General features: G+C 44.4%; 1 protein-coding gene across 1 annotated transcript in view; it reads right to left on the reverse strand.

Annotated features, from left to right (window-relative positions):
* UMODL1 (uromodulin like 1) overlaps nucleotides 1-27,033 on the reverse strand; it is a 48,723-nt gene that overhangs the window by 9,540 nt on the left and 12,150 nt on the right. The window contains exons 6-16 of the mRNA XM_050891628.1: nucleotides 26,396-26,536; nucleotides 23,459-23,713; nucleotides 21,937-22,049; nucleotides 19,604-19,823; nucleotides 16,981-17,118; nucleotides 15,693-16,427; nucleotides 12,438-12,550; nucleotides 5,565-5,778; nucleotides 3,899-4,030; nucleotides 1,767-2,224; nucleotides 327-469 (exon numbers count right to left, since the gene is read on the reverse strand). Of these exons, the coding sequence (XP_050747585.1) occupies nucleotides 327-469; nucleotides 1,767-2,224; nucleotides 3,899-4,030; nucleotides 5,565-5,778; nucleotides 12,438-12,550; nucleotides 15,693-16,427; nucleotides 16,981-17,118; nucleotides 19,604-19,823; nucleotides 21,937-22,049; nucleotides 23,459-23,713; nucleotides 26,396-26,536 (2,662 nt within the window). The remainder of the gene's footprint in view (nucleotides 1-326; nucleotides 470-1,766; nucleotides 2,225-3,898; nucleotides 4,031-5,564; nucleotides 5,779-12,437; nucleotides 12,551-15,692; nucleotides 16,428-16,980; nucleotides 17,119-19,603; nucleotides 19,824-21,936; nucleotides 22,050-23,458; nucleotides 23,714-26,395; nucleotides 26,537-27,033) is intronic.

The raw sequence follows: 27,033 nt of genomic DNA on the forward strand, positions 1-27,033 counted from the left end.
TTGCTACACGTGATTGCCCAGGAAGGCAAAGAAGTCAGGAATTCTGGCTCCCGAACCTGCACCAGTAGCTCCCAAAGGTTTGTTTTCATCTATGGTTTAGCCAGGCAATGGCCAAGCTTGTTGACTGTTGGATCTATTGACACATTAGATGGAGTAGGAGAGAAGCACATAGCAGGGATCACCTGAGCACAGGACTTGCAGGAAGGCAGACTACTTAGCATAGCAAGTACTGTCACTGCATACAGCTAAGGTCCCCGGGGATTTTTCCAACGCAGCAGCGCTCAGCCACACAACAGCATTTCAAAGCAGGGAGAGTTGTTACTTACCCTTCTGCAGTGTATCCAGAGGAAGTCAAGAGATTGTTTTGAAACACACAGTGAATGGGACTGGCAACTTTTAAGTGGTGGATTACTCCCTGAGCAGAAACATCATTCCGAAGGATGGTTTTCACTACAGTATTAGTCATGTTCTGCAACACAAAAGAAGAAAGCACAACTTGTGAACATCAGTGTTTCTAGGGATATAGCAGAGCTACAGGCTTACCAGCTTCAAGTGCTTAGGTATCCTCCATTCTCCTGGCTGCAAAAATCAAACAGATTAAACCTCTAGTATCTTAGTTGCTGTACAGTAAGACAATGAAAATCCACCAGCCTTCCTCCTCTTCCTTAGTCTGCAATGATCATTGCTCCACAAGGGAATTTCTGTACTTTGTCATGGCCTGAGCATGGCCTTTGGTTTGGGATCCAAAGAGACAGCCATCACTCTTTGTCCCCACTACTGGTGGCAATTGGAGTATTTGTCTAAATATGATGATGAAATTGCTTTTAAGAAAAGAGAAGCTTCTGACAGGTGTGAAGGGAACCCAGAGAGGCATGAGAAGTGACTCTCAGTTTGGAGAGGCCCTTGAGTTTTGCTGCCTGACCTCAAAGACTCCCCTTCTCTTTCTTGCTTGCCCCTTGTCGTGGTTTAACCCCAGCCAGCAACTAAGCGCCATGCAGCTGCTCCCCCTCTCCCCTCCCCCCTCCCAGTGGGATGGGGAGGAGGATCGGGGAAAAAAAAGTAAAACTCATGGGTTGAGATAAGAACAGTTTAATAACTAAAGTAAAATAAAATATAATACTAACTAACTAATAATAAAAATATTATAATAATAATACTTGTAATGAAAAGGAATATAACAAAAAAAAGAGAGAGAAAGAAGCCCCAAGAAAAGACAAGTGATGCACAATGCAGTTGCTCACCACCCGCTGACTGATGCCCAGCAGCGATCCGCCCCTCCCAGCCAACTCCCCCCTGTTTATATACTGAGCATGACGTTCCATGGTATGGAATACCCCTTTGGCTAGTTCGGGTCAGCTGCCCCGGCTGTGCTCCCTCCCAGCTTCTTGCACACCTGCTTGCTGGCAGAGCATGGGAAACTGAAAAGTCCTTGGCTTAAGATAAGCGCTACTTAGCAACAACTAAAACATCAGTGTGTTATCAACATTATTGTCACACTAAATCCAAAACACAGCACTGTACCAGCTACTAAGAAGAAAATTAACTCTATCCCAGCCGAAACCAGGACACCCCTTGTCCCAAACAGAGACGTAACTTTTCATCACAGGAAGGGGGTTTCTTTCTCCAAAGAAATTTCTTAGCCCAATACTTCAGCAACTAATAGACTGTACTCCTAGCTAAGAATCTGCCATTGCCCCTCCCCTCACCCCCTTGAGAGAAAAAAATGCTCTGGGGCTTCTTCACATTCACTGGCTCAGGGGACTTACGGTCTCAACTTCAGTGCCACAGTCACTCCAGCCTGCCTGCAGCACAACGTGGGTGTCATTGCTGATGCTCACGTTGCAGCAAGGCTCCCCCAGGTACAGGGAGGTTTCTGGGATGGACTCCTGCTGTAAAAATCTCTTCTGGACGACAAGGACGATCTTCTCGACTTCACAAAACACTCTCACTGCATCTTTAATGGAAACCTCCTGGGCAGGTTTAACGAGGGGGACAGGAGATGCTTGAGGAGAAACGTTGGGAGTTGACACAGGATCCATGGTGAGAGGAGGCAGCACCACGCTGGAGAACGTGGTGTCCTCCAGAGCTTTGTGCTCAGCAGTAGAGAAGTCCAATAAAGCAGGGGAAGAAACAAGAGTTGAAGTTTGCAAAGATGTTGCAGGTAAAATTGTGTTGTGTACAGGTTTCTTATTCATCACTGTTGCCTTCTGGCTGACAGGAAATGCTGAAGAGTATCAAAAATACAGGTACTGTTGTAATTTACAGGTTCAGATTGATTTCATAAGGTAAAAGCAAACTCTTAGGAGGAAACTCACAGTTATTGGCAGGAAAGTAGCTTCTTTTGTTTTTTTAACCTGCTCTACTTACTGCAAAAGCTGTGGCTTTTTTAAAGAAAGAGCCCAAGAGATACATAAAGTGCCTGGGAGTAAAGCTGAAGTGCTTTATTTCCTGAATGCAGCAATAGTTACCATGCTCAAGTAAAAGACGTATATACAGCTTTTGGAAGATCAGTGCTTGCAAGAGATCCCCAACTGTAAGTTGTTCAGCAAGTGTTCATATGGTTTTGCCTAGTACTGTAGGAGACTGCACACTTCTGGATGTGGGGTATAAACAGGAGCAGAGATTGTTAAAAAACCTGGCCCTGTTTGTGACCAATTGGTACCCAAAAGATATGTCCCTGAGCGCTTTGGAAAACCCATTTGGGGGGAAGTGCAGGACAAATCTCATGTAGCAGGCCCACATTGCACATGTGTGTCCTGAGAGACACAGTGGGGAATCGAACAAATGTGTTTGTAGCAATCTTTAATGGTTTCAGGAAGAAAGCAAGCAGGGGAAAAGGGGAAGCACAGGTTGAAATCAATGTGTTTGTCAAATGCCTGACATCCAGCACAGGCTCTGGGGTTACCCCATGGCTCTTTGCTGGTAGAAACAACCTAAGTATTCATCCACCACTGACTTAGAGAGCACCAAGATAATAAACTCCATTTGCAGTGAAACACAAAGGATGTGTCTCATCGCACAAAAATTCTCTTAAATAATTTTAATGGGTTGTACATACAAATAGCATCTATTTTGCAAGCAACATATAAAATCTGTACACATATATATATATCTATCTCCTTCTGGAACTTCCCAGCTTTCGGAAATGCCCCAAATTATCAAGTTGCTGAGTTGAACGTAACAGGAAGAAAAAGAAAAGTCTGAGCTCTTTCAGAGCTGAATTTCCCAAAAGCTCATTATCATAATGTTAAATATCTTGGTTAAACAAAACTAAGCAAAGGTTGGTATCAGTTGACAAATCCTTGTCACTTCAGCCAAAGAGTAGCTTATCACTGTGGTTACAAAAGCAAATATAAATTATTGAAGAAGCCTAAAAGAATTTAGGAGCTTAAAGACCCATCATATGTCAGCTAACAAAGGATTTGAGGAAAGAGAGAAGCTAGATGAATTGACTCATACAAAGAAGTAGTTTGTAATACCAACATTTCCTCCCTGCTGCCACACAGAGGTCAAACCACATACCTAGTGCTTTCTGTTACCTTCTCTATTATCTTTGCTGTCCCCTCTGCTACTGCTAATGAAAATAACTAACAATCATCTCGACAATCCTATCTAATTTTAATGGCAAATATGAGAAAACAGAACTGTTAAAAGCACCTTACAGAGACAGCATTAAATATTAATACAGTAAACTCTCATGACAGAGTATTACAGTCAGAAATACTTAAAGTCCACTGCAAGACTTTTCCCATTAGGATCCAGCTGAAAACAACGAATCAAATTCATCCCCGGCAAAATTTCAAACCTGTGGCAAGTTTGATCCAGTAAAGATCAGTAAAGATCAGATCACTAAGCGTTCACTTAGCCATTAGATAATAAAATATTTTTTTGCCTTTACAGCTTCTTCCAGGCCTTTCTGGATACACATCAGCAAATCCTTCATTGCAGCTGCACTGGTAAAATCCAAGTGTGTTATGGCATGATGCATCCGGGGAGCAGTCATCTTCTTCACTTTTGCACTCATCATAATCTGTTGGGTATATTTAAGCAAAAGGCAAAGGTGGAGAGTGTATAAATGAAAATGTGATGGTTCTGAAACTGGAGCACGGTTGCGCCATCATGGTGGGATTACGCCTCTTAGGTGTGATACTCTACTGTATGTGTCAGGCAGCTGCTGGGCCTAGAGGAGGTGGGACACTGGAAGCACAGCTTAGAGGGCTAATTGCAAGGCACTGACAAAACCCTCCAGGAGCTGTGCTACCAATGATGGTCAGCAGATACTCACTGAAACGTAGGCACCCTGCTGCAGAGCTCCTATCCTCATAAGCTGATCAACAGCCCAAAGGGATGCTTCTAACCCCGGGGGCTTCCTCAGCTGCCTCCTCCATTTCATACTCCTGAGGAGACGGTTAGTAAATGCCCAGCATGAGTGAAGCAGGAGGGTTGTGTGACCGGGCCAAGTTGCAGTCTAGTTGCTTTCTTAATTTTTATGTGGCCAGAATTTTCACTTTTGAAAGGAAAAATATGCTTTACTTCCCTTTCTCTTCCCAAGGTCTAATTGTAACTGTGCAAATATGGACGTACCACCATAGGTGGGACTCAGAAAGCAGCACTAACCACCTGCTTTATGGGGACCTGTCCCTGAAACAAACCATTTGTTTTAGCACAGGTTCGAGGAGGGCAGGCACTCTACAAAGCACTACCATGAGATAGCCGTGATCTTACTAATTAACGGGATATGTAACTTTCCAGATTCACAGCTGTGAGGGTAACAGGCAAAGAGAAGGTACAGGACGGACCATATACAGAATTCTGAAGTCATTTTGCATAAGATTCTAATTCACAGCTTATAACAATATTCTTTGGACAAATGTATCACTTTAAGGACATAGAATTTGGTATTTTTTTCAGAGATGACACATCAACTTCTGAAACAGAATTCAACAGCAGTTATTCAGGAGACTAATGTTACCAAGTTAAATTACATATAAAGGAAAAGAAGTTGTACAATCAGTCATGGTGCTGGTCTTGGTAAAGTGTGGACTTTCATCTGAACTCATGACCCACAGGTGTGTGAGGAAAACACATACTCCTAGTGCAGAAGAATTCACATGTTCATTTATTTGCTTCTTGGGGTTTCTATTTCATGCAAAATTATCAGTGCAAAGCAGAGGGTAATGCGTTTCAAAATTATTTTAAACAACAGAGCTAGTTATGCCTATGTACAGGGACCTGTTTCCACTGGTAGCTTATAAAACCCTCAATTTGTGACCACTGTTTCTAACGTGTCCATATCTTCTTCTCTATAAAATTAATGCTAGCTATAGACAAAAAGACCAGTTAGTTTTGTCCTATTGGATCAGGAGTACCTCACTTCTTATTTCGTCTTTTGATGTTCTCTGAAAAAGCTTATTGGACGGATAAGCAGGAGCAATATAAGGAGAGAGAATGGCTTTTCATCTATCTGTTTTACAGATACTTTCACCTCAAAAAATACAGATTAACAATAGGCTTTATCATCTTTCTAGTTCTAAAGAACTAGTGGGATACAAGCTGCTCCTTACCATTTATGGAGAGACTGCTCTTGTCAACTGTGAAATAGGAGCTGTGTTCAAAGGCATCACGAAAAGTGGTGATGATGTAGTAGATATCCACATCTTCTGCAATCAGTAAATTGAAACTTACCACTGTGCTCCCATTAGTAATACCTGTTACCAACACTTTAATCAGACCAGCATCCATCTGCTGAAGAACCTCAAGGGGCAGAGATTTAGGTACCTGGAACAAAAACAAAATGCATGTGGAGATGGACAGATAGAAGCAATTACATTTTAGGCTGTGTACACTGCCCAGAAGAGAGCATTATGCATTAAAATTGTGCTTCATATTCTGGAGGGAAGCAGCAGAAAATTGACCTTTTGCTTTATAACATTTCCGCTCTACAGCAGCTGAAGGATCTGGTATATATTTAACCATAAATATTAAACAAGCTAAGCGATTAAGATACTTTGTCTGTCATTTGGCACAGGTCCTTGCCTCTGGTAACAGCAAGGGAGGGAGGAGACTGCAGGGAAGCTCCCAGGTTCTGCCTCTCAAAATGCCTCCAGGGACAGGGGGCAACCCAATACGAGGAAGAGCTGCCGATGGAAGAGGAGATGCCTCCTGACGCTCCACATTGCATATATGTCTCAGAGGACTCCCTCAGCTCAGGTACATTACAGCTTAGAGCAGACCACCCTCAAGCCTTTCCTCACAGGTGGTTTCTCACCAGAGCCAAGCAAATAACGCCTCTTTTTAAATGCCCGGACCAGGGTAAAGAAAAAATAAAGGTGTTTTATTTCATCAGCGCTGCCACACAGTTCAACCTCCTGTCAAGATAATCTTCAATTTGATTTCAGAAATATTTCATCAAAGTCTTCCCTGAGGAGTATCATATTATTTTTGCAAATTCTAACTGTCATTAGGGCACACAGCCCTGATTCACGGTCCTCCTCAAGAGTCCAAGAGCAGGGCTAGGACATGGCTCTGCACTATTTTGAATAGGAACAGTCACCCTCAAAGTATTGCAGCACCAAATCACAGCTGAACTTAGGTCAGTCTAGAGAAATCAATAAAATAAACATTCACCGTCTGTACACAGTAACTTTGGACTTCACTAGTGGCCTAAGAAAGAAAATGCCACCTTTTTCAAAGCACACTGAGCCTTAGTCATGATAGCCCCAGAAGCTGCCTCCTTTACCACACTGGAGAGCAGGATGGTCAGCTTTCTGTGGGATGGGAAAACACAGCCCTCCTCTGTGAGGCTTTGCATCGGCTGGGCTGCTCGGCTTCTCAACCATCCAGCTCAGACGGAGGCACCAACCCCTCTCGAAGAGATAAACGGACCAGAGCTGTATGTTCGACCTCTTCCCTCTCCACCCTCCAAGGCTGGGTACCTCCGGAGGGCAGCCACCCATGGGATCATCTCCTCCTCCTCCCACAGGAAAGCAGTCCATGGGGTAGGGCACCTGGAAACATGCAGGAGCCCTGGGGGGACGGACAACAGCATTTGCATTTCCAGCACCATTCCCCTTCATCTCCAGGCCCAGCACCAGCCACAGGAGGAGCAGACACAGCTCAGATGGCATCATCTCACAGGACCAACCCCAGACAAGACACAAGGCTAATATTAATTCAGCTTTAAAGGACATGTTGAGAAAACATTATACACAGAAATACAGCCTGTTTCTGAGAAACTCACCACAAAGAGAAACTGGTAAACATCCACAAGTTCTCCCCTCAGTCCTTTTCCTCTAGTTGCCCAGACAAGGGGCCTGACAAGACTGCACTGGACTCCCTGCCTACCTGCATGTCCCAAGAAAAAGCAGGGGGCACACACACACACAGAGGTTTGCATGCCAGGTCTTGCCCCAGCATCTAACCACAATACAGGCAGAGCGCATACCTGAAGACCAGATGCCAAGGCAAGCCCAGGTTGTGTGACACCATCCATCAATGTCCTGAATTTTTCCATTAGAATTGTATGTTTTCTTCTCTCCCTTTCTCCAGGAGATGCTCACAGATCCTCTGTGTTTCTTAATATCTCTCACGTGTATCTGGGAAGTCTTTTTACATTCTTCCACACTTCTTACAAATAGAAAGTGCAACAACAGAAAGCATGGGACATAACTTTCAAGCCTGCATCAGGCAGGTAGTACATGCTGTTCCGAGCTATTGATATTAAAATTGCACTTAGAAACTGCCAGCAACAGTGCAAGAGGTGACTGTCCACAGTCAGACAGCAGCTCCCAGCAGCACATGAAGGACCAATCCCATGCTGTCCCTGTCAACCCTCTTGAGCCTGGGATACACACAGCTTCCTTGTACATAGCAGCCACTAGCGTCAGTGCAGGACCCAGAGAGATGGAAACAGCCACAGAAACACCTAAAATTTTGTGATTTCTCAGCATACTTGCTCTTTGCCTTCGCCCTCCAGTGGCTGTCAGGCTCCCAGGAGATGCCAGCAGAGAGCAAGGCACAGAGCAGCAGAGCAACTGCACCGTAAGGGCCAGACAAGCAGCCCTTGGCCCAGGTAAGAGCTGGCACGTCTCTGCCCTGCACAGGAGAGTCACACCTCTTTCCCAGCACCTCGCTTTGCTTTAGGCCCTCTCTTTAGGGTACATCGCTCACTTCCTTCCCTAGCTCAAATTTCCAGAGAATTAAGGGGGCAGGTGGAGACTACATTGTGGTCACCTCCAACCCATTCTTCCTCTACATGTCCTCTGCAGGAAATATCTGGAGCAGCAGGGCTGGATTTCAGCCATGAGTTTAAGGCAGAGCTTATGTCAGTGGTGTAATGTTCAGGGGCCCAGGCAGTGACTCCTACCAGGGAGAGCCTAGGGAAGAAGCAAGGCAAGGGTCAGCGGTGGGAGCCAACGGGGGAAGCAGCCTCGTTTCTCTTGCACTCATGCACAGAGCTTGTGCACTTTGTGCTGGGTTATCCCAGGTCATCACAGCTTTTGCACACCTATCTGCCAAGCCTGACTTACCTGCCTGCTCTGTGTTATCCAGCCCTGATTTACTTGCCCGCTATGTATTATCCAGCCCTGCAGATGGCCCCAGATTTTGCAGGCACGCTGCAGCCCTTTTCTGAGTCATCAGAGCTGATGTGTGTTGCATGCACTTGGTGGCAAGGTGACATTGCACGGAGCAAAACCCCTGCATGTACCTGGAAAGGGCTCCCATGCACATGGAAGTCCCACATAGCAAACTTTGCAGTGCCCCATGGGGCACACAGGCAGAGCCAGGAGGATGGAAAGAGCTAACTTCCCTATGAAAGCCTGGGCAGACCGTAGGCTGCCCTTGTCAGGCCCAAAATCTCCTGTTTCACCAAGCCAGGGGGCTCTCAGGCCCCTTCCCCTTTCTCTTTCTGCTGTTTCACAAGCACGTACTGAAAAGTTGGAGGTCAGCCCTAAGTTTTCATCTTTCATAGTTTTTGTCTGAACTTCTGGACATTAAATACACACACCTGTGACATCCTCTTAGCCCATCCCCGATTTCACCTGTATTCCCTTCTCATCTACCCTGAAGATTTTATTTTATCGGTGCTTCTTTTGACCTAAGGCTTGGAAAATTTTTTTTGTCTGGTGTTTTGTTTGTTTGTTTGTTTTGTTCCTGTCCTTATTCATGTTTTTCCTCACAAAGCAGGACTTGGAGCTTGAAAAGTGTCAGGGGACATTCACGGTATTTGTATTTAGCCACTAGGTGACACTACAAAACGCTTTATCCAGAAGGCTACATGATTTCACAACAGGTACCACACCCTAGGTTAGCAAAATAATGGTTGATGAAGTGGGGCTGGGAAAAAAAGGAGAAGAAAGAGTGAGCTTTTTAGAATGAAATATTCAATATATAATACCGTTGAGTATGAGGTTTTCTTACTAGACAAATAAATTATCTTGGGATCCATCACTGTGTCTACAATTTCTGTAGCACACAAAGGAAACACGAGCAATGCCAGACCAGGAGAAATGAGTATGCCAGAAGAGGAGCCACAAGAAAGGGAGAGAACATGAGCAAAATTAACACCAGCATCGAGGGAAGGGAATGTCCCTTTCTCAGGCAAGAAAAACAGGAGGCGGATAAAGTCCACGTTTAGGGCCAGATGGAAGCCACACTAAAACCAATTTAACAGGATGGAAAAGGCCAATAGGTTTTTTGAGCAAAAAGAAAATGGCAGACCCAGGCAGCCAGGCTCACCCCGTGGGTGGCTGTGGCATGTCTGGTGGGTTTCTGGGACCACCCATCCATAGGTCCCAGGCAAAATGTCAGCAGCTCGTTGGAGCTGTTGTGGGTACCTGCACAGGAGCCTGCGCGGCCGGCAGAGCAGGGAACGCACTGGCAGTCTGGAAACTGGAAATAAGTAAGTAAAAGGTACATTAATTTGAACAGAACCCTGCCTGAAGCCTGTTTTTTCACTCAAAGAGAAAAAAAATCCTCCCCACTGTCCGTGCTTTGCCTGCACCTTCAGAGAGAAGGTACTAGAGCACACATCTGCCCAGCCACCATCACCAGCAGCTTTAAGGATGTCCCAAATTGCGGATAAACTCAAATTAACAAAAGGGGTGAAATTACACTGGAATAATGAAACTGCCTTAATCCCTTTATCAACACTCATTCCACATTCAGATAGCTTTAACTGCAATCATTTTAAGTGCATTAAGCTACATCAAACAAAGGCTATGTCACTTCCAAACGAGGGGGTCACCTTGATAAGGCAGTATCATTTATTAGTTTCACACTTTTTGTCACTCAGTTAAGTTTAAGACACCCAAATTCAAAACAACCTTTCCACTCAGGAATTTAAGGTACCGCAGTGAATGCATTTCCAATTCAAACCTTTTGTTTTCCTGATTCATCTTCTTGAGGTCAAGCCCTAGCTGCCATGATATTCTTCTTCGCTGTTGCAAAAGGCAGGCTGAGCAAAACCCAAGAAGACTAAAATACTCTCTCGCCCTCAGCTATGTTGCTTTTCAATTGCATTGCAACGAGGATGGTGAAACTAGCCTGGACAATGACAGTGCAAGTTGTCACATCGAGTTTTTACCTCATTCTCATCTACACATTATTTAAAGGATGGTATTTCCATTTGCTGTGCTGCCAATTTAACCACATGGCACTTAAGTGCTGGGGCAGCTCTACACTAAAGAGCATTATACGCATTAGGTTTTATAAATCCTCTGAATTGTAGATGGTGACTCCAAAGAGGTTTAAAAAAAAATCTCTGGCAAAGTTTATTTACCTGGAATCTGGTAGTGCTTTTAAAGCCCAAGAAACTTTCCTCACTTACTTACTTTAAAGGATCTATATTTCTGGCCCTTATAACCTGAAAAGAAAATATGCAGACCTTTCTGTTTTCCTCAACTTCCTTTTCTTTGGCATCTAGAAACACAACGTTTGTAATAAAACACTTGCAACATATTTTACCGTACACAATAGCGATGCAACTATAGCCTATACATGGAGGCTCAGAGGTAGATGGAATCAACACTAACACATCTCGCCAGCTGATCCACAAAACCAGTGTGCTGGAAAAAGAGTTAGTGCCTTATAATCACAGGTGACCATTTTCTGCCTGAAACGTTGAGAACTGGGTAAAACTGACACAAAAACTTACTTTAGTTCCTTTATGTAATCATTTTACAAATTTTCCAAATATATTTGTATCAATGATTTTCTGGATTGAAGTATCTGACTGAATAGCCCATGAAGAAAACATGTTCACTTTAGTCCATTTAAATACTATGCTATTCCGAAATAGCCTTGGGCAGAGCGTGATGCTGAATGAGAGTAAGGTCAGTGGAGAACTGTTCCCTTTTCACTTTGCTAATCCCGTCACTCTCATTTTGTGACTGGTTTTCTGATGTGACAGCTTGGGGACGAAACAACTCCAAGAAAGCTGTGCTCTGCTAACACATCCAGAAAGGTGCAAACCGGTAACAACCAGTGGGAAACTTATTTGATATCCAAGAAAACATCATGCACAGCTAAGTGGATCATGCTTTTCCCTCCTTGCAGTTGTCTCTAACTCCACGCTGGCCCGACCTCTGCCCGAACACATGCTGCTGTCAGTGCACCCACTGCGGACAGCTGTATTTCAGCGACAGGTTGTAACTCTGTACACAATGAGAGTTTGGGGAGGCTTCTGCAGGATTTGAAAATTCATACGATTGTCAGAGATGGATTTATCATCACAGTTATGAAGGCCTCTAAAACCAGAGACAGTTAAGGGGAGATAGGGAAGGCAATAAAGCAGCCCAGCATAACCAGCAGTTTTCCAAGCACAGGTGCATTTGAGTAAACACCAGCACGAACAAACTTCTGATAAATTCAGTAAGAAATTAGTAGAGTGATACTGTCAAAGGCAATGCCTGAGAATTATGAGACCGTTAAAGGCGTGGCTGATATCACAGTGTACTTTGATATCCTGCGCTCTAATTAGAAGTGAGGGCAGAGGTGACTTATCAAGAAACCATTCCCTTTCCAGATAAGGGGCTACAAAACCAAGGATGATTATAAGAAATGTCAGCCTTAAGGTACTATGACAAAGGATAATAACAATGCTACAGTTCTTTAATACACCGCTGTGCAGAGCGAGGATATCAGAGCACTTTGCAAATATCCATTAAATTTTCACCACACCCCTGGAGGAAATCAATAAGCCAGTATAACCGGCTATGAGAAGCAGAGGAAATGGAGGCACCAGAGAATCCCCAAATCCTGATCTCACTCTAAAACACAGCTGCACGCTCATCCTGCAGTCTCAGACAGTCAGGGGAACTCGGACCTTATAGGTGTGTCAAGGGATGCACATGTGGCATACAGCCTTCATGGGAAAAAGATCGTACACATGGTTTCATTGAGACCGGTAACAGGTCCCGTTCTTCTTAGCCACTTACTTCATCAACAAAGAGCTGTGCAAAGGTTTGGTATTCCTCACTGCTTGTATTGCTAAAGCCCGGAGAGTATTTCACATTTGTTATCCGTACTGTGCCACTAAGTTTCTGGACAGCTGCAAAGCAAGAAAAAGACAATTTAAATACATGTTCCATGGACTGTAGTCCATGGACAAGTGTGTGACAGTCACTGGCATGCCTGGCCACACGGAGTATACATCAGCTCATAACAGCAGAAGGCCAGCCCTCTGAAATGTAGCCCAAACCCCAAATGCCTAAACATAGGCATCCAGCACCTTAGTCTGCCCTCTCTGACCCTCAGATGCCTCTCAAGAAGGGCACTGACCTCCTGTAGGTCTTATATCTGCCAGCTCTGTCTTGGATGCTCTGGGGCATCTGAAATGTTGCTCTACAGCTATGTTCAGGCACCTGAATTGCTCTCCTAGACTCAGCTAGCTGTCCCAGCTCCCTCTACATGCAACAGGGCCACACCAGTCCCTCCAGAGGGCAAATCATTGCAGCACCTCCCTCCAGCCTCAGAGGAAGGCTGGACAGCTGCCTGAGATTAGACATCTACATTTTAGACAGCTATTGTAAGATAAGACGAACCCCAACAGGGTATACGCTTCCTCCCTGAAGTTGTATCTGCTGAATCACACTAAGGCAGTCTCAAATGTTTCAGGTTATTTCTCGATATCACTGGTTTTGGCATTGTTACTACAGACACTGAAGGTGATCACAAGCAGGAGAGAAAGGGCTTCTCAAGACATGGTTCATACCCCTAGCATCCTTTTAGTGGCTAGCCAGCCAAGCTGACTGCCGTCACCCAATACTGTGACCATTGCCAGCCAATTGCCTTCACACTGCCTTCCAGCTGCTAACAGATCATCACTCCTAGCATACCAAGATCTAACGTTTCAATGTTTTATATGAGTATAGGATAGTCTTCACCAAAGACTTCAGGAACTCTATCATCTGGCTAAGGATTCAGTATAAAATTGTATCTGAATCGAGTTACCAGTCTTTACTTTCTGGTGTACCAGCTTGCTTTCCTCCCTACACACATGTGTCCTGATTTCAACAGTATATAAGGCACCAGGTTCCAGCTCTGAGACTATCAGGCGCCTATATTGAGTTTAAGTCTCCCATATTAGCTGCTTTTTCCGAAGCAGCAAGAATTGAAAATCAGGGCTCTGCATAAACTCTGTGGACCATGTTACATCAAAGTTGGTTCTAGTCACATTGGGGACAATAATCATTTGAACTGGGACAGGTACCAGAGGAAAAGAAATAGTCATCAAGTAAAGCTTTGCAGGGGAGAGAAGAAAGTCATGCGTGCTTAAAGCAAGCCACCGAAGCAGGCTTCCTTTATACCAGCATACTTGGGATCCCAAAGGCACCCTCACCACCACCGATCAGATCAAAGGATTTGGGCTTGCTTTTTGCTATGGCTTGTCCTGTCACGTGGACATAGGTATTTAGGAGATAAACCACATTCAGTTATCTGACAGTGAGAGGGGAAAACGTTCTGAACAATTTTTGAACGAAAAAAAAGAGAATCGGTATTTAAAAGACGTGACAGACTATGAAGAGTTGGCTGAGGTTGACCCTCCAGGTCAGAGATGTTGCCACAAGGAGGAGCTATATATTAAACTTCACCAAACATGGGGTTTTGCCCTCTGAATTTCCTGCCCCGGGCTATTGAGATACCACTATGGTGGCTCTTCCTCTTGTTCCCCAGGCATAATCCCTTCACAAGCTTCTTTCCCAGCAAAAGCACTTGGCTGAATATTTGATTCATCAGGAAAAGAAAACAAGTTTTTATAAACTGAGCTTGTTGTTGTAGAAACCTTCAATTTGTTTTCCAGCTGGAAGAAAACGACCTTTGGGGTTTTGTCAGTTAAAATTAGCTGGTGTCATATTTTTTAAAAAATGAACATTTTTTGTTTTCATTTAAAAAAAAAACACCACCACACTTTTTTACTCTTCCCTACATTGAAAGGGGGCAGGGGGAACACAAAGCAAAGCAGTAAATGGAGCTTTTCAATTCAGGTCAACATGTTGTTCGGTCCAAAATTATTTGTTTCCTCCATTTGGCCACCAAGGTGCCAAATCACTTATTTGCCCAGTTCTGTTCCCAGGTCTCACCCATGCCAGGCAAAGTGAAGGATACAACATGAAGAAGAGAGAAGACAAAAGCTGAACAGGGGCATCAGCACGGCTGCCAGGAGCTTAGCAGGACTGGAGAAGTGGACACTGTGGCACTGGTGATCAGGACTGGTGGTACAAGAGAGGCTGGAGAAGCAGCAGAGCTGGCCTTACACGGCTGAAAAAGAGGTTTTCCAGGGAGAAAGGAATGAGGGAGAACCAGAAGTGGGGCTGGATGAGTGGAGACCCCCAGGAACACGAGAACATAGGGGAGGGGAAGAGAAAAGAGCAGAGGGGAGTGCGGTTTGGGATTGGAGAGATGTGGAGGACATGAGAGGCAGAATAAAGACAAGCAGAAACAAAACTGAAATAGGTATCACACACTAAAAAAAAATACATTTAGTGATGGGCGGAGAGAGCAGCATTCCTATCCCAAACAAAACCATAATTTAAAGACCAAATCTGACTCTAACCTTGAAATATGATTGAGCTCCAATCAACAGAAAAATCTCCTAATTAGCTGCAATACATCTGCCGAAACCCAAACAGATTAAGCCCACCCCGCCAGCCTAGTTAGTCTCAATTACAGCTCTTGGAAAAAGTGGCTCACAGGTTTCCACGCAGCTCCTGCCCCGCAGGGGATTTGCGGGGCTCTGCCTAATCCATCCTCCGCTGAGAGGAATTGGAAGGCAGGTCGTTTGCCTTCCCGGGTCTCTAAGGTAACTGTATAGGTGGCTGCTGCTGCAGTACCCTGGTGCCAGAGCATGCAGGAGAAACCAAGATGTGTGGCAAAAGGACAAGCAGCATATGTTTCGAGAGCTACGCTCAGTGCACTGTATGATCTGCTTCATCTGCTTTGAGACGAAGAAATGTAACATCGATAAAACTAACTGCCAAATTACCAGAAAGAGAAATTATTTTGATATGCTGATTTAGAAAAAAGTGCCGATTCCTGCAAGAAAATAATTTTGACATAGAAAAACTAGTTTCAGACACCTTCATCCCAGACCACTGATTCCAACTGTGCATCTTTCCCGACTCTGAGTGAGGCTTTGCTTCTCACGCAGCCGAATTACCACGCATGCAGGCCCCTGCCGAACGCATACTCACTGCGGTCCGTGTCTGGGCCTGGCGTTGGGCTGGGAGCTGGAGGGGCACCTGGCAAAGCTGGTGACCCCAGAGCTCCTGCGTCTTTCTCGAACGAAGAGCTGTTCTCTCTTCCCGTCTCTACATGTGCTCTGAGAGTGGCGTTGAGGGTGGGAATGCCAGCATCCCCTGTGGCCGGCAAAGCTGTACCGGGGCCACCTTGAGAGTTGGCTTGAGGCACACCAAAAGCTGTGTGACTTCTGGTGGTAGCAGAGGCTGTTTGATTTGGAAACACCAGCAATGGCGAACTGAGTTGCTCTTGCCCAGCTGTGCCCATGGGCGCATTTGTGAGAGCAGCCGCGCGCTGCAATGCACCGGGGGAAGCCTCTGCCACAGAGCTTTGCTGCGATGGACTTAGGGCCGCCCGCCGCTCTGCACTTATGGCCAGTTCCTTGCTGGCTGTGACCCCCGTGGCCGTGGGGCTGTTGTCCCTGCTGAAGCCCGTCTGTGGTGCCAGGCCTTTTTTCCAAGGGGCTGGAGGAGTGCTGGTGGGAGAATGACCGTGGGGCGCTTGCTTGTCACCCAGGGGCAGGGCAGCAGGGAGGTGTATGGTGGTGCTCATCTCAGAGCCTACAGCAGCCACCATCTCGGTGGTGGCAGGGGAAGCAGGGCCTGCAGGGCTTGCTTCTTCAGGAGCAACCTCTGTGCTGTTTGTTATTTCAGGAGCCATCGTTTCAGTGAGAGGATCCACAATCTCACCTGCAACACAGCAAACGCACATTGAAATGGGACCTCAGACTGGATGAGGAGGCACCAGGGCCTGACCTGAAAATGGGACTGAGACCACTCAGCCACGTGTAATAGCGTTACAGAAACAGGTCTTGGATATTTCATTAACAAATTGTAGCATATGTGATTTTTATGGTGTTGAATCTGGTTTGTGCCTACACAAAGAAGCAGATTTGATTCCTGGGTCTTCTTGTCTGGTTGGCAAGCCATGGACCATTACAGTGGGAGGAAATTAACCGCAGACATACCAAAAGAGGAAAAAGTATGCCTCATGTTGCTCAGCAGTCAGTTATTAGGCTAACCAAGGAGGATCTCAGAGAGATTTCATCTGAAGATATATATAAGGTTCACCTTCATGTTCAGAGACAGATCATAGGTACTCCTTCAGCCAGAGACTGAAAAGGTGCATCTATATACACATTGTGTGCTACATAAACAGTTGCAATAAAAGCAGAGGTTAAAAACCACAACTTATTCCAATCTTTCATGGCAAAGTGAAACTACATGCCAGTCTTTTGCTCACCCTCACAGTTTCTTCCAGGTCGGGTTGGATTGGTATCCATGGTTGTCTTGCATCTGCACAGGTACGAGCCCATCAAGTTGATACACTCTGCAAACACAGAGCAGTCATTCTCGGCGTGAGAAGCACATTCATCCCAGTCTGTAAGACCAAAACCAGAACATTGGTCAGATGATAGCCTCCCTTCTGGCTCCATTAACAAGAAATAATCATAAAGTAGTCATTTCTTCAGTTTTTGAATTTATGAATGTGGTCTTCCTTTTTCATCGTTTACCTGACAGCCAAGCTCTGAGTGATGCATAACACTATCTGTGTTGTTATTCTCCCACATAAAAATCAACCTTTGTCCTTGTACTCTGAAAAATATTTTCTCCAGGTACAGACTTCTTTAATAATTTTTTTTTAGAAGTAAACACTTATTTGAAATGAAAAAAATATTGTATGTTTGTACTATAGCTATATCAAAAGCATACATTATATCAAGTTCTGCGTACAGTACCTCCAGATACATCAGGTAATGAATAGATCTGTTACCACTAGCTACCAGTAGATAGAATATTAAATAGAGGCTTAATCCAAATAATCTTCTGCTTCAAATAAAAGGTAAATGCAAGTAACTCCCACGAGAAGCACTCTTCAGTTCTTAACAGAGGAAGTGCTAAGGGCAAAAACTCTTTTTATAGAAGATTTCTTCTCAAAGGTAATACTGTAAAACTGTGACCCTCTTTCTGGTAGTCTCAGAAAAGAGATCCTGGTTCATCAATGCATGAATATGCTCTAAGGGTGTTCCTTATGTCTAATTTCAGCTGCTCTGAACCAGTTAGAGATGCTTCTTTCATGGAGGTACAGACCTATTTTATTGCCAAGTCTCTTCACTCTTGAGGGATTTAGATCTGGAGTCTTATATTACCATTTGCACCCTGTTCCAGCAAACATGCAAAGGCCAAGTTAATGCTTTGGACATGAATAATCTCAGTGAATCCCATGTGAGCCCTCCCTGTGCGCACTCCCTTGTGCATACACTTTCACTGCCTCATTGCCGTGAGGGAGAGCAGAAAACTAGACTGAAAACTGTGTCTTGGGACAAATAATTCTGATCAGAGGCTAGAAAATTGTTTTGAACAATGCATTACCGTAAGTGCTTGTTCTGCAAACATGGGGAGATTAATCACTCTGATTATTTCTCCGAAACAAAGGAAAGTCCCATTCTAGAACTTAATAACTTATGAATCTTCAAAGAAAGATGCAATTGCTCCACTCCCTTCAGTTGTGCTATTCTTTCTGACTTCTCATCCTTGCTGTTTCAAAGTTGAATTCCCTGCTCTGCCACTGTCCCTAAACCAAGCACATAGCCTTTTGGTGGCCAGGCTCCACAGAGGATCCAGGCGGCATTGCTCCACTGGTGCAAGAGGATCTGTGTGGGCTTACTGTCCGAGGGCACGTCCCAGGGCTCTCGGGGGTGAGGAAGCAAAACAGCCCATTATACAAATCTTTCCTTCATGTGCTTCACTCCTTCACCTTATTTTCCACATTTGACTCTAGGAAACTCGTGTCAAACAAATGCTTGTTTGGGCAGAGCTAAGAAATAGACTCCTTTTCTCTGCCCCTAAGGAGGAGTGGAGGAGTTGGCTGTGCTCCTGGCTAAGAGTGGTGCTACTGGAAGCCACTGGGTTTTCTGCAATTAAAGTAACAGTCCAGAGCTATTGCCTTCTTCCTCCCCACTCTTTCAGTCCCAGGATCAATAACATTTGTAAAGTATTTTGGCACACATCAGCATCTTCCAATTCAGTATCTGCTACCACTGTGATATTTGTAGGCTTCAGGTGCAATTTGGCTCTTCTGTTTTTTTTCCTGTCCAGTTCTTAACCTCCACATGCTCTACAACTCCAAAGGGAGTTTTCCCTGATCACAGTAAATGAGCTTTTAAGGTCTCAGTACACTGGGAGAGAAGAATAACACATTCTGTTGGCTTTGGCAACTTTCTGAATTCTGGCTGGCTCTGCCAGCTGGGAAACCTGAAGCCAGAATTTAGCCCTTTGAAGATAAAAATGGTAATTGCTGAAGATCAAACAAAGGCCTAGTTTAACATAAATTCCATGCGTGTTTCTTTAGTCCTGTTCACTGAGAGGACATTTGGGAATTTCTCTGGCTGGATTTCTACAGTGAAGATGTTAGATTTCTTTTCTTAAACCCTGGCCCAAATACAGCCCCACAGCCTTGAAGCTCAAAACTGTCTAGAGGGCATGTGTATCTAAAGGCTACAAGTATTCCACAGTAATCCTATCTGCAATTCAGTGCGAGAAAGATACGGCAAACTTCCAGCTGCTCACAAAGAGGAGAGGGAGGAAAATTAACAGGGAAACCAAGGGCTCCACTCCTCCTTGAACACAGTGGAGAGAAGCAGTGCCTGCAGGTACCTGGGGACAGCCAATGCTCCTTCATCCAACCCCTTCTGGGCTTATGGCTAAAAGCCCACGGAGGAGTTCTCATGTCATGGTTTTCCCTCTAACAAATCACATACTTTGTCTCTCTATAAAGTACTTCCTGTTGAGAATGCTGGTGATACTGTGTGTGATCAAAATACCAATGCTGTTTTCTTGTTTGAAAAAAAAATGATAAAAATTACCTTCTACTGCAGTGTTTTGCTGATCCACCAAAAGCGCAGAGCCATTGTGCAGGTAAGAAAGCAGTGGGGCGAATGTGGAGGCATCGACTGGAAACTCAGGATCCTGCACAGTGATTCTGAGCCTCACAATGATGCTTCCAGCTTGCAAGGATTCGATCTGCACTTTCAGCTTCCCAGATTTGTATAAAGCAGAAATGTTGGGTGGAAATGAATTTTCAAGCTGAGCAAAAGGAGAGAAGCATCGACAATTAGGAACCCAATAGGAATAGCTCCTTTTAAAACTGAACTATGGTGGTACCACTTTAAAGATTTATATATGCACAACATAGAAAATGTTGTAAAAAGATAAGTTTCAAAGTGTTTCAGAAATCTTACTTTTCAGAGATTATTGAGGCACAGAGAAGTGTGAGTCTCCTTGGTGCGCCTAGGTACCCTTGAAAATGGTACCCAACTGACCACTGGTCTTACAAATCAAATTTCATTTTGGCTCAAGGGAGCAGAATTCCTTCTGCCCCTGTTTGCCTGCATCAGAGCTGAATTGGCCCAGTAAGTCTGCATGCATCAGACCCTTGATGTTAGCTCTGTATGTCACATAAGCTTTTTGTCCCAAGCCTCCTATATATTCACCTCTGCACTTCCAGACACTGGAACTTGGTCATCTCCACTGTCGCTGGAGCAGACTCTGGCTTGATTTTGACTACTACCAGCTAGCAGTCCCCCGGGCACTACCCAGGCAGACTTAGCATCAGCCAGGGGCCAGTCCCAACAGGCAATCTGAATGTGACCGCCGTACTTTGGAAGACGCAACTGCACGGATGCAGGCTGGTTTGTGCCAGTTGGTGTTAGTGCCAGAGCATTTGCCAGCATGGGAGTATTAGCTCCCAGGGAGTATTTGAAACTCACCAGTCCAAGTCCAGCCTGCAGCTGAGTCCAACGATAAAGAAATCTCAGGATGAGAGACAAGAAAAATGGGGGTGGATAACTCCAAGAAAATGTGTTTGAGACAGCCCAGCTTCAAGGCAATATCACAATTACATCATGGTTGATTACCAAACCAGTAAGTAGACACATCAGTTGAACAAATGGTGTCACTCTGAACATTAAAGCTGGCATACTGCTGTCAATATTTCAGCTGTGCAGGAGCTGGCAGTTTTACCTTACATCTCTAGAAGGCATCTCCTTGCTTGAGCCTTTTGTTCCTACATACACCTCAAAGCATGCCTCTGAGCACATAACGCAGCGCCATAAATCAACACAGCTTTGTTCCCATTCAGTCAGAGTTCGCTCCAAAAATGCCTACAAACAAGCTGCTTAACTGGTCTAAGCTCACACCAGGGTGGGGAGGCAAGAAAAAAAGAGGAGAGAGGAAGGGAGAGGGGGATGTTGTGCTCCCAAACAGCCAAGGAGGCAGAAGCAACACAGATGGGCAACGCTCCTTTTCCTTCCCAACCCCATGATGCCAATTAGGTCTGCATTAGTCTCAGAGAAGATTCACTCACAAAAATCCTCCTGCACAACAAAAGCAAACAATTTGCAGCTATGGCAAATAAAACCATGTCAGGAGGTTCAACTTGCAATTTCTCATGAGCAAACACCTCTTCTGTGCTGCCTTTGAAAGTATAGCTCCATTATTGTTTTTTTTCTTTGGATTTATATTCACATATGTTTATAAGTCCTCCTCTGTTTTGGGCAAGTCTTGTTTTGGATGGAGATCCCAATTCCTCTGTATGGGCCCTGTTCTCTACAGCAAAACTGCAAGAGATTGCTGCTTCTGAAACGTCCCCCCTGTCTGGGAAGCTGCGAGCTGGCAATAGACTTCATGACTCAAGTTTTGTTTATGGCTGATTACACCTGAGCACGGACAGTGGCTACATGTGTGCATGCAATGAATGGGGCTGGAGAAGAAAGCCTGACCTGCTGACTTTTCCTTAAAGAAGAACGAGCTTTGAGAGCAGTCAGACATTTATTGAGAAGACAGCGCTGAAATGAATGCCAGCAATGTCATTTCAATAATCCAGTAAAAAACCTCAAGTCAATTTAGTGTGAGTTTATTGCCAAACTAAAGATCCAAGGAAAGGAGTCCTTGTTGCATGCCTGCATTTTTAATTCCTTTACTCTTCTGTAGGGGAAAATTCTCATTGGCTCCATTGCTAATAAGGCCAAGGGCTTGATTTGTCTAGTCAGTTGAATTTTGTTTTAATTATAACGAAAGGTCACAGGAAACAGTATGATGATTTTCAAGGGATATTTCAGCCAGACATAAAATCCTCCATTACATTAAATAAATTCTAAATTGAAAAAAAATATATTACCCACAGATATTTTAGCATTACCTCTGTAAGCAACAGACTTGAAAATTCTTCATATGCTGAGCTGCTGGCATTATGGAAATCATCAGTGAAGTTGTAGTTGAGAATCCTCATAGTAACACCAAATATCTTGGCCTCTGTAGGACACAATATTAAAACACACACTGACAAAGCAGAAGAGGAAAAGATTCAGTCAAAACTGATGTACCCAGACCAAAATCTCAGATGATGGAGGGAGAAGGAGGGAGAAGGTTGAGAGAGTTTGGTATTAAACCAAGAAAATAAAGCCAATATTCTGCTACAAGCTTCCTATACATTGAGGAGATGCACTTACATCAGGTTCATAAAGATATTTAGGTGCCTAATTACAACTGCATAAGAACTGGGTATACACATATCCTTGTGCACCTGACCCTACATAACTCCTGCATTTGAGTTACATCCAGGGTTGAATTGCCTGTGAGCTCATCTCTGGTCCATCAGTCACATTTTTTTTTTTTTTTTTCCCCTGATCTTAGTGGCGTGGGTAGTAAATATATTCTTAAGCTGAAAATACTAACAAAAAACAGTGCATGGCACTTCTCTGTCTGCACATGAGCCAAAACCCAGAGCCAAGGAATCTGTAACCACTTTAACCTGTATAAACAATCTGAGGCTGTTACTCTTTGAACTGATCTTTGGAAAACTCTTCTTTTTCTCAAGGGCTCCAACTTTAGACTCTGAAGTTCAGTCCCCTGTTTCCGTAACCACTAGACCTCCTACTCTCCCTCTACAAAGGGAGTAATTTCCTTCTGACCCAAATTGGAGTCAACCCTCATCTGATCAAAGGGAAGGCTCTTATGGATAAACATAAACAGCAGCATTCTCACTGTGGCCAGTATTAAATAGTTCACTGCCTGCTTTTTGAGGAAAATGGGGAGAGATTTATTTATTTACTTGCATGAAGGCTTAGGAAATAATTTAAGGATAAAGCGAAAGCAAAATTTTGTTTGATCAACACACTAGGTCTCACGTAGCTAGCATCACTAGCTAATTGAACAAAATTATGCAGGTATTCTGTGAGCTTTCTTACACAGCCTTTGTTATTCCCTTTAATCCTGGTCACTCACAAGTATTCAGCTGAATCTGGCCTTCCTCTGGACGCTCTTGCTAGCTCAGCTGAGCCCTTGACAAACCAGTTGACTGGACTTCTCACTGGCCACAGCTGTCAACTGGGAAAAATGGGGCCTGATGGGAGATGGGCGGCAGCAGAATGCAGTGCCAGGCACAAAAAAAAAAAAAAAAACCAAAACCCAAAAAACAAACCATTCTAGCTTATCCTGATATCTGTAATAGTCTGAGTCAGCTTCAGCACTGCTTTATCAACGAAGGCCAGAGCTCTGCTGCCTGATAGTCCAGGTTGCATAAGTGTTGGGGTAGAGGAGAGAAAAAGTGCTGAAGGAGGTGGGAAATGGAGTTTGGGGAGGGCCAAATAGATCATTGCTGAATGGCAAATGAAGGCGGAGGGAGAGAGAGAATGTATATATATTTTAAGGTGGCTACTTACCTGTTTTAACATTTTGACGGGAGACGCTGTTTTTTCCACAGGTTTCATAGCTGATCTCTACTGAATACATCACACCTGCTTCCAGTCGAGACACATCCATTTTCATTTCTTCTGTCTTCAGGTTTTGCACAATCTCTTTGCCCTTGAACACTTGGACTTGGAAAGTATGGTTCAGAGTAGAAGTGACATGCCAGGACATTTCAAAACTGTTGCTGGTAACGCTGAAGATTCGGTGGTTTCTAACTGCAGAGGGATCTATTGCAGTCCCGGGAAGAGTCATCACAGAAAAAGCAACATTTCATCTTTAAAGCATTGTGCTATTCTAAATCCATTATAGACAAGCACTTTGACGATCAATAGGGGAAGCTCCTCTTTACATTATGTCAGGACAGAATCTGCCCCTCTCAGACTACCACGTCCCCTCATCCATGAACCATCCCACTAGAGTGATTAATTTGGTGGTTACTCTTTTTATTTCCTTTTACTATACGTGTTTGTGTTGAATCTCTAGTAACACTAATAATCAGCCAGTGAGCTACAGGTTCAAGCAACAGCAATGTTTGGAATAGTGAATCTGTGTACTCTACATACGTTGACACCTGCTTTGCCTCTTGTCACTTTAACCATCAAAATGCACCTCTTCAGGCAAAGGCTGCCTTGATTTATGCCTGGAAAAACCCCACAGACCCCAGCTTATAGAGGCTGGGGGCAGAGCGGCGGGCAGCATTTCACCTATTTATGCCACTCTAGTCCAGTGCAATCATTGTCATGTCAATGGGAAAAGACAGGACCCTTCAGAGATGATTCCTCTCCTTGAAGGAGAAGGATGTGTCTAAATTGGGTAGGATGAATTGCCCTCCAGCAGAGCCTGTCTGTCTCCGCTAACTAGAGAGAGAGCCCAGACTAGACACTTCTCCTGTAGACAGCTGGGGTCAGGTGAGATGAACATCATCCCCCACGCTAACCTAGAGACCATGGCATGCTGCTGCCACAACTTCAATTCTTCCATGCTAATGGTCAGCCTGAGAAAAAAGTTTGTTTGTTGTTTCAATAGGACACAATTGTTGCCAAGACTCTAAGCCAGGTGGCTGCCAAACACCCCCAAAGCCATAACGCTCCTGCACTAGAGGGATTTCAGTTTAATTCCCCTAGCTTCAGCTCGGATCAGAAGTTGTGGATGAAGATCAAGAAGATCCAGCCTGTCTCTCTGAACTAGGCAAAGAACTACTTAAAGCTATTTCCTCCCACAAGAAGAACAGGGTGTTGTTAAAAGGATTGTGATAACTGTTGACTGAAAGGGCTGAAGTCACACATATAGAGACAAATCTACTGGGGTTTGTTCCCATCATAGTCCCTCAGACAGCTATCATGTATAGCAGGGAGAGTATTCACAAAGGCTAACTCCAGCGTAGGGTAGCTGCGGCCAACCTCCCTGACTCATGTCCCCCACCAACATCTTCATGGACTCAAAAGCAAGAAGCCCGCATCCCTGTGGCCGTGGCCAGGAGGAGCTCCTGGTGTCGGTAGCAGATCCTCCCATACCTCCTTCCAGGACAAGCCCGGGACGTTCAATGAGCTGAGCCCGGGGCGAGTGAGTGGTGCTGGCCTCGCACAGCCCTCACTGGCATGCTTCTCGTGCTGGAGGATTATCCAGCACAAGCCCTGTGATGGGACCTGCACTTGAATGGCTCACCAGGCACAAGTGGCTCAAGAAGCCCAGTGCGGCCATCTCCACTTCCAGAAGGCCAGTTCCCTTCAGTAGCCATGGGGATAACAGTGGGGCTTCTCCAGTGGTCACTTCACAGCACCACAGCCCCCAGTCCGAATGTCCCATTGGGGAAGCCTCTCTCTTTCCGTTTCCATAGGTGGAGATTCACTCCAAAACTATTACCAGCTTCTATGAACACCCTCTTGTAACTCAACCAGCCCCAGGAAAAAGGGATCAAAGAGTGGCTGAATTAAAAGCAAGACAATATTCATTCAAATTCAAGGTTACTTACAGCAACCAGCATCTGTAGATTGGTTAGTCATGGACAAGAGACTTGAATTACTTATAGATGGAGAGCTATTGCTAGTGTTAATGAGATCCAACAATGAACTTGGAGTAGATGTTGCCATGCCTAGGGGAAAAATAGTATTATCAAAGAGTTAAAGCATTCCTAGCAAAGCAAAACCAAAATAATACCATTCATGTTTTCCGCAGCTGAAAAGTAGCAATAGAAGTAATATAAATAGAAATTAAAATAAACGTATTATCATATCACGAAAGCATAAAGTAATATATTATCTTGATTTTTGAGATTAAAGGATTGTAAAATTGTTTTTTGACTGAAGCATTGAATCTGCAAGCACTTATTTATCTCATTATCTTTAAGCCTATTAGCAGGCCCATTGATGTCTGTGGGCTGTAAGTACATGCCTCAATATTTTGCTGAACTGGTACCGCAAAGTATCATTTCACCCATTGCCAAACTCCGGCTGCCTCCAGCAGAGGACTCAGCAACAGCGCAGCAGCTCAGGGTGGGATTATACAACCACTGAGTCCCGGCTGCAGTCACGCAGTCAAAACGGGAAGGAGACTTATAACGTGTACAAATAATGTCATTACTAGTATTTCCCCGGGAGTTTGGGTGGGTGTACTGACAATGAATGACTTGCTCTGAGAAGCAGTCAGGGTCTGAAGCTAGAGGTTTTGGCAGGTGAGTGAGGACAGCTGAGGGTGAGACAGGAGAAACAGCCAGGTACTGTGAAATAAATACACAGGATTTCAATCAGAAATAGCTAACAGCTGGCTTATGTGGCATCTTCTCCCAACAGGAGGAGAAGGGGCGCCGCATGCTCCAGAAATCTCTGCCTTGCAGGTGACTCCTGCGATAGACCACAAAGTCCTGCAGAAGCATTCTCAGTATTTCCCAAGGTGAGACCTACATTTCCTACCTTCCTTTCTTGTGCTCAGCTGGTGAGGGTTGACATCTGCAGGTTCATGCTGAGGGTCACAGCTGTAATAACCCTCCAGATTTACACAACTGTTTTTCTCAGGACAAGCGTTGAATTCAGCATAGGAACATTCATTGACATCTAAGAAGAAGAACACACCTTGCACAGGTATTGATAGCAGCGTCAAGATTGATCTGCAATGTGTGTAGACCAGGTTCTGGATACGATAAATTCAGTGTAAATCTCCAGTAACTCTGCTGAAGCAATTCTGGATGTTTATGGGTGCAATGAAATCAGAAAGCTGCCCTTCCCTGAAACCAGCCCCCGTTCAGTTATAACCCTATCGCTTTTTACTCCAATTCTTTGGAACAAGAGCAGTTAGCAGCAGCTTTTGCTTACAGTTCCAGAGTGTCATCCAAACCTAAGGGACAGCAGCAGCAGGGGAAAGGAGATCTACCCAGTGATTTCACTGAAAGTTGGACCGAGTTTTCAAAAGTAAACACAGAATAAGAAGTGATGACAACAGTGCTTATGGACGCATTTCAGGAGTGAAAATGTTCAGATTACTACACAGTAATAAGTAATTAAAATAATTTAAACCGAATATATTTAATATTTACCTATCATTTTAAAAGTAG

The sequence above is a fragment of the Gymnogyps californianus genome, chromosome 1, assembly GCF_018139145.2.
Source record: "Gymnogyps californianus isolate 813 chromosome 1, ASM1813914v2, whole genome shotgun sequence".
NCBI lineage: Eukaryota > Metazoa > Chordata > Aves > Accipitriformes > Cathartidae > Gymnogyps > Gymnogyps californianus.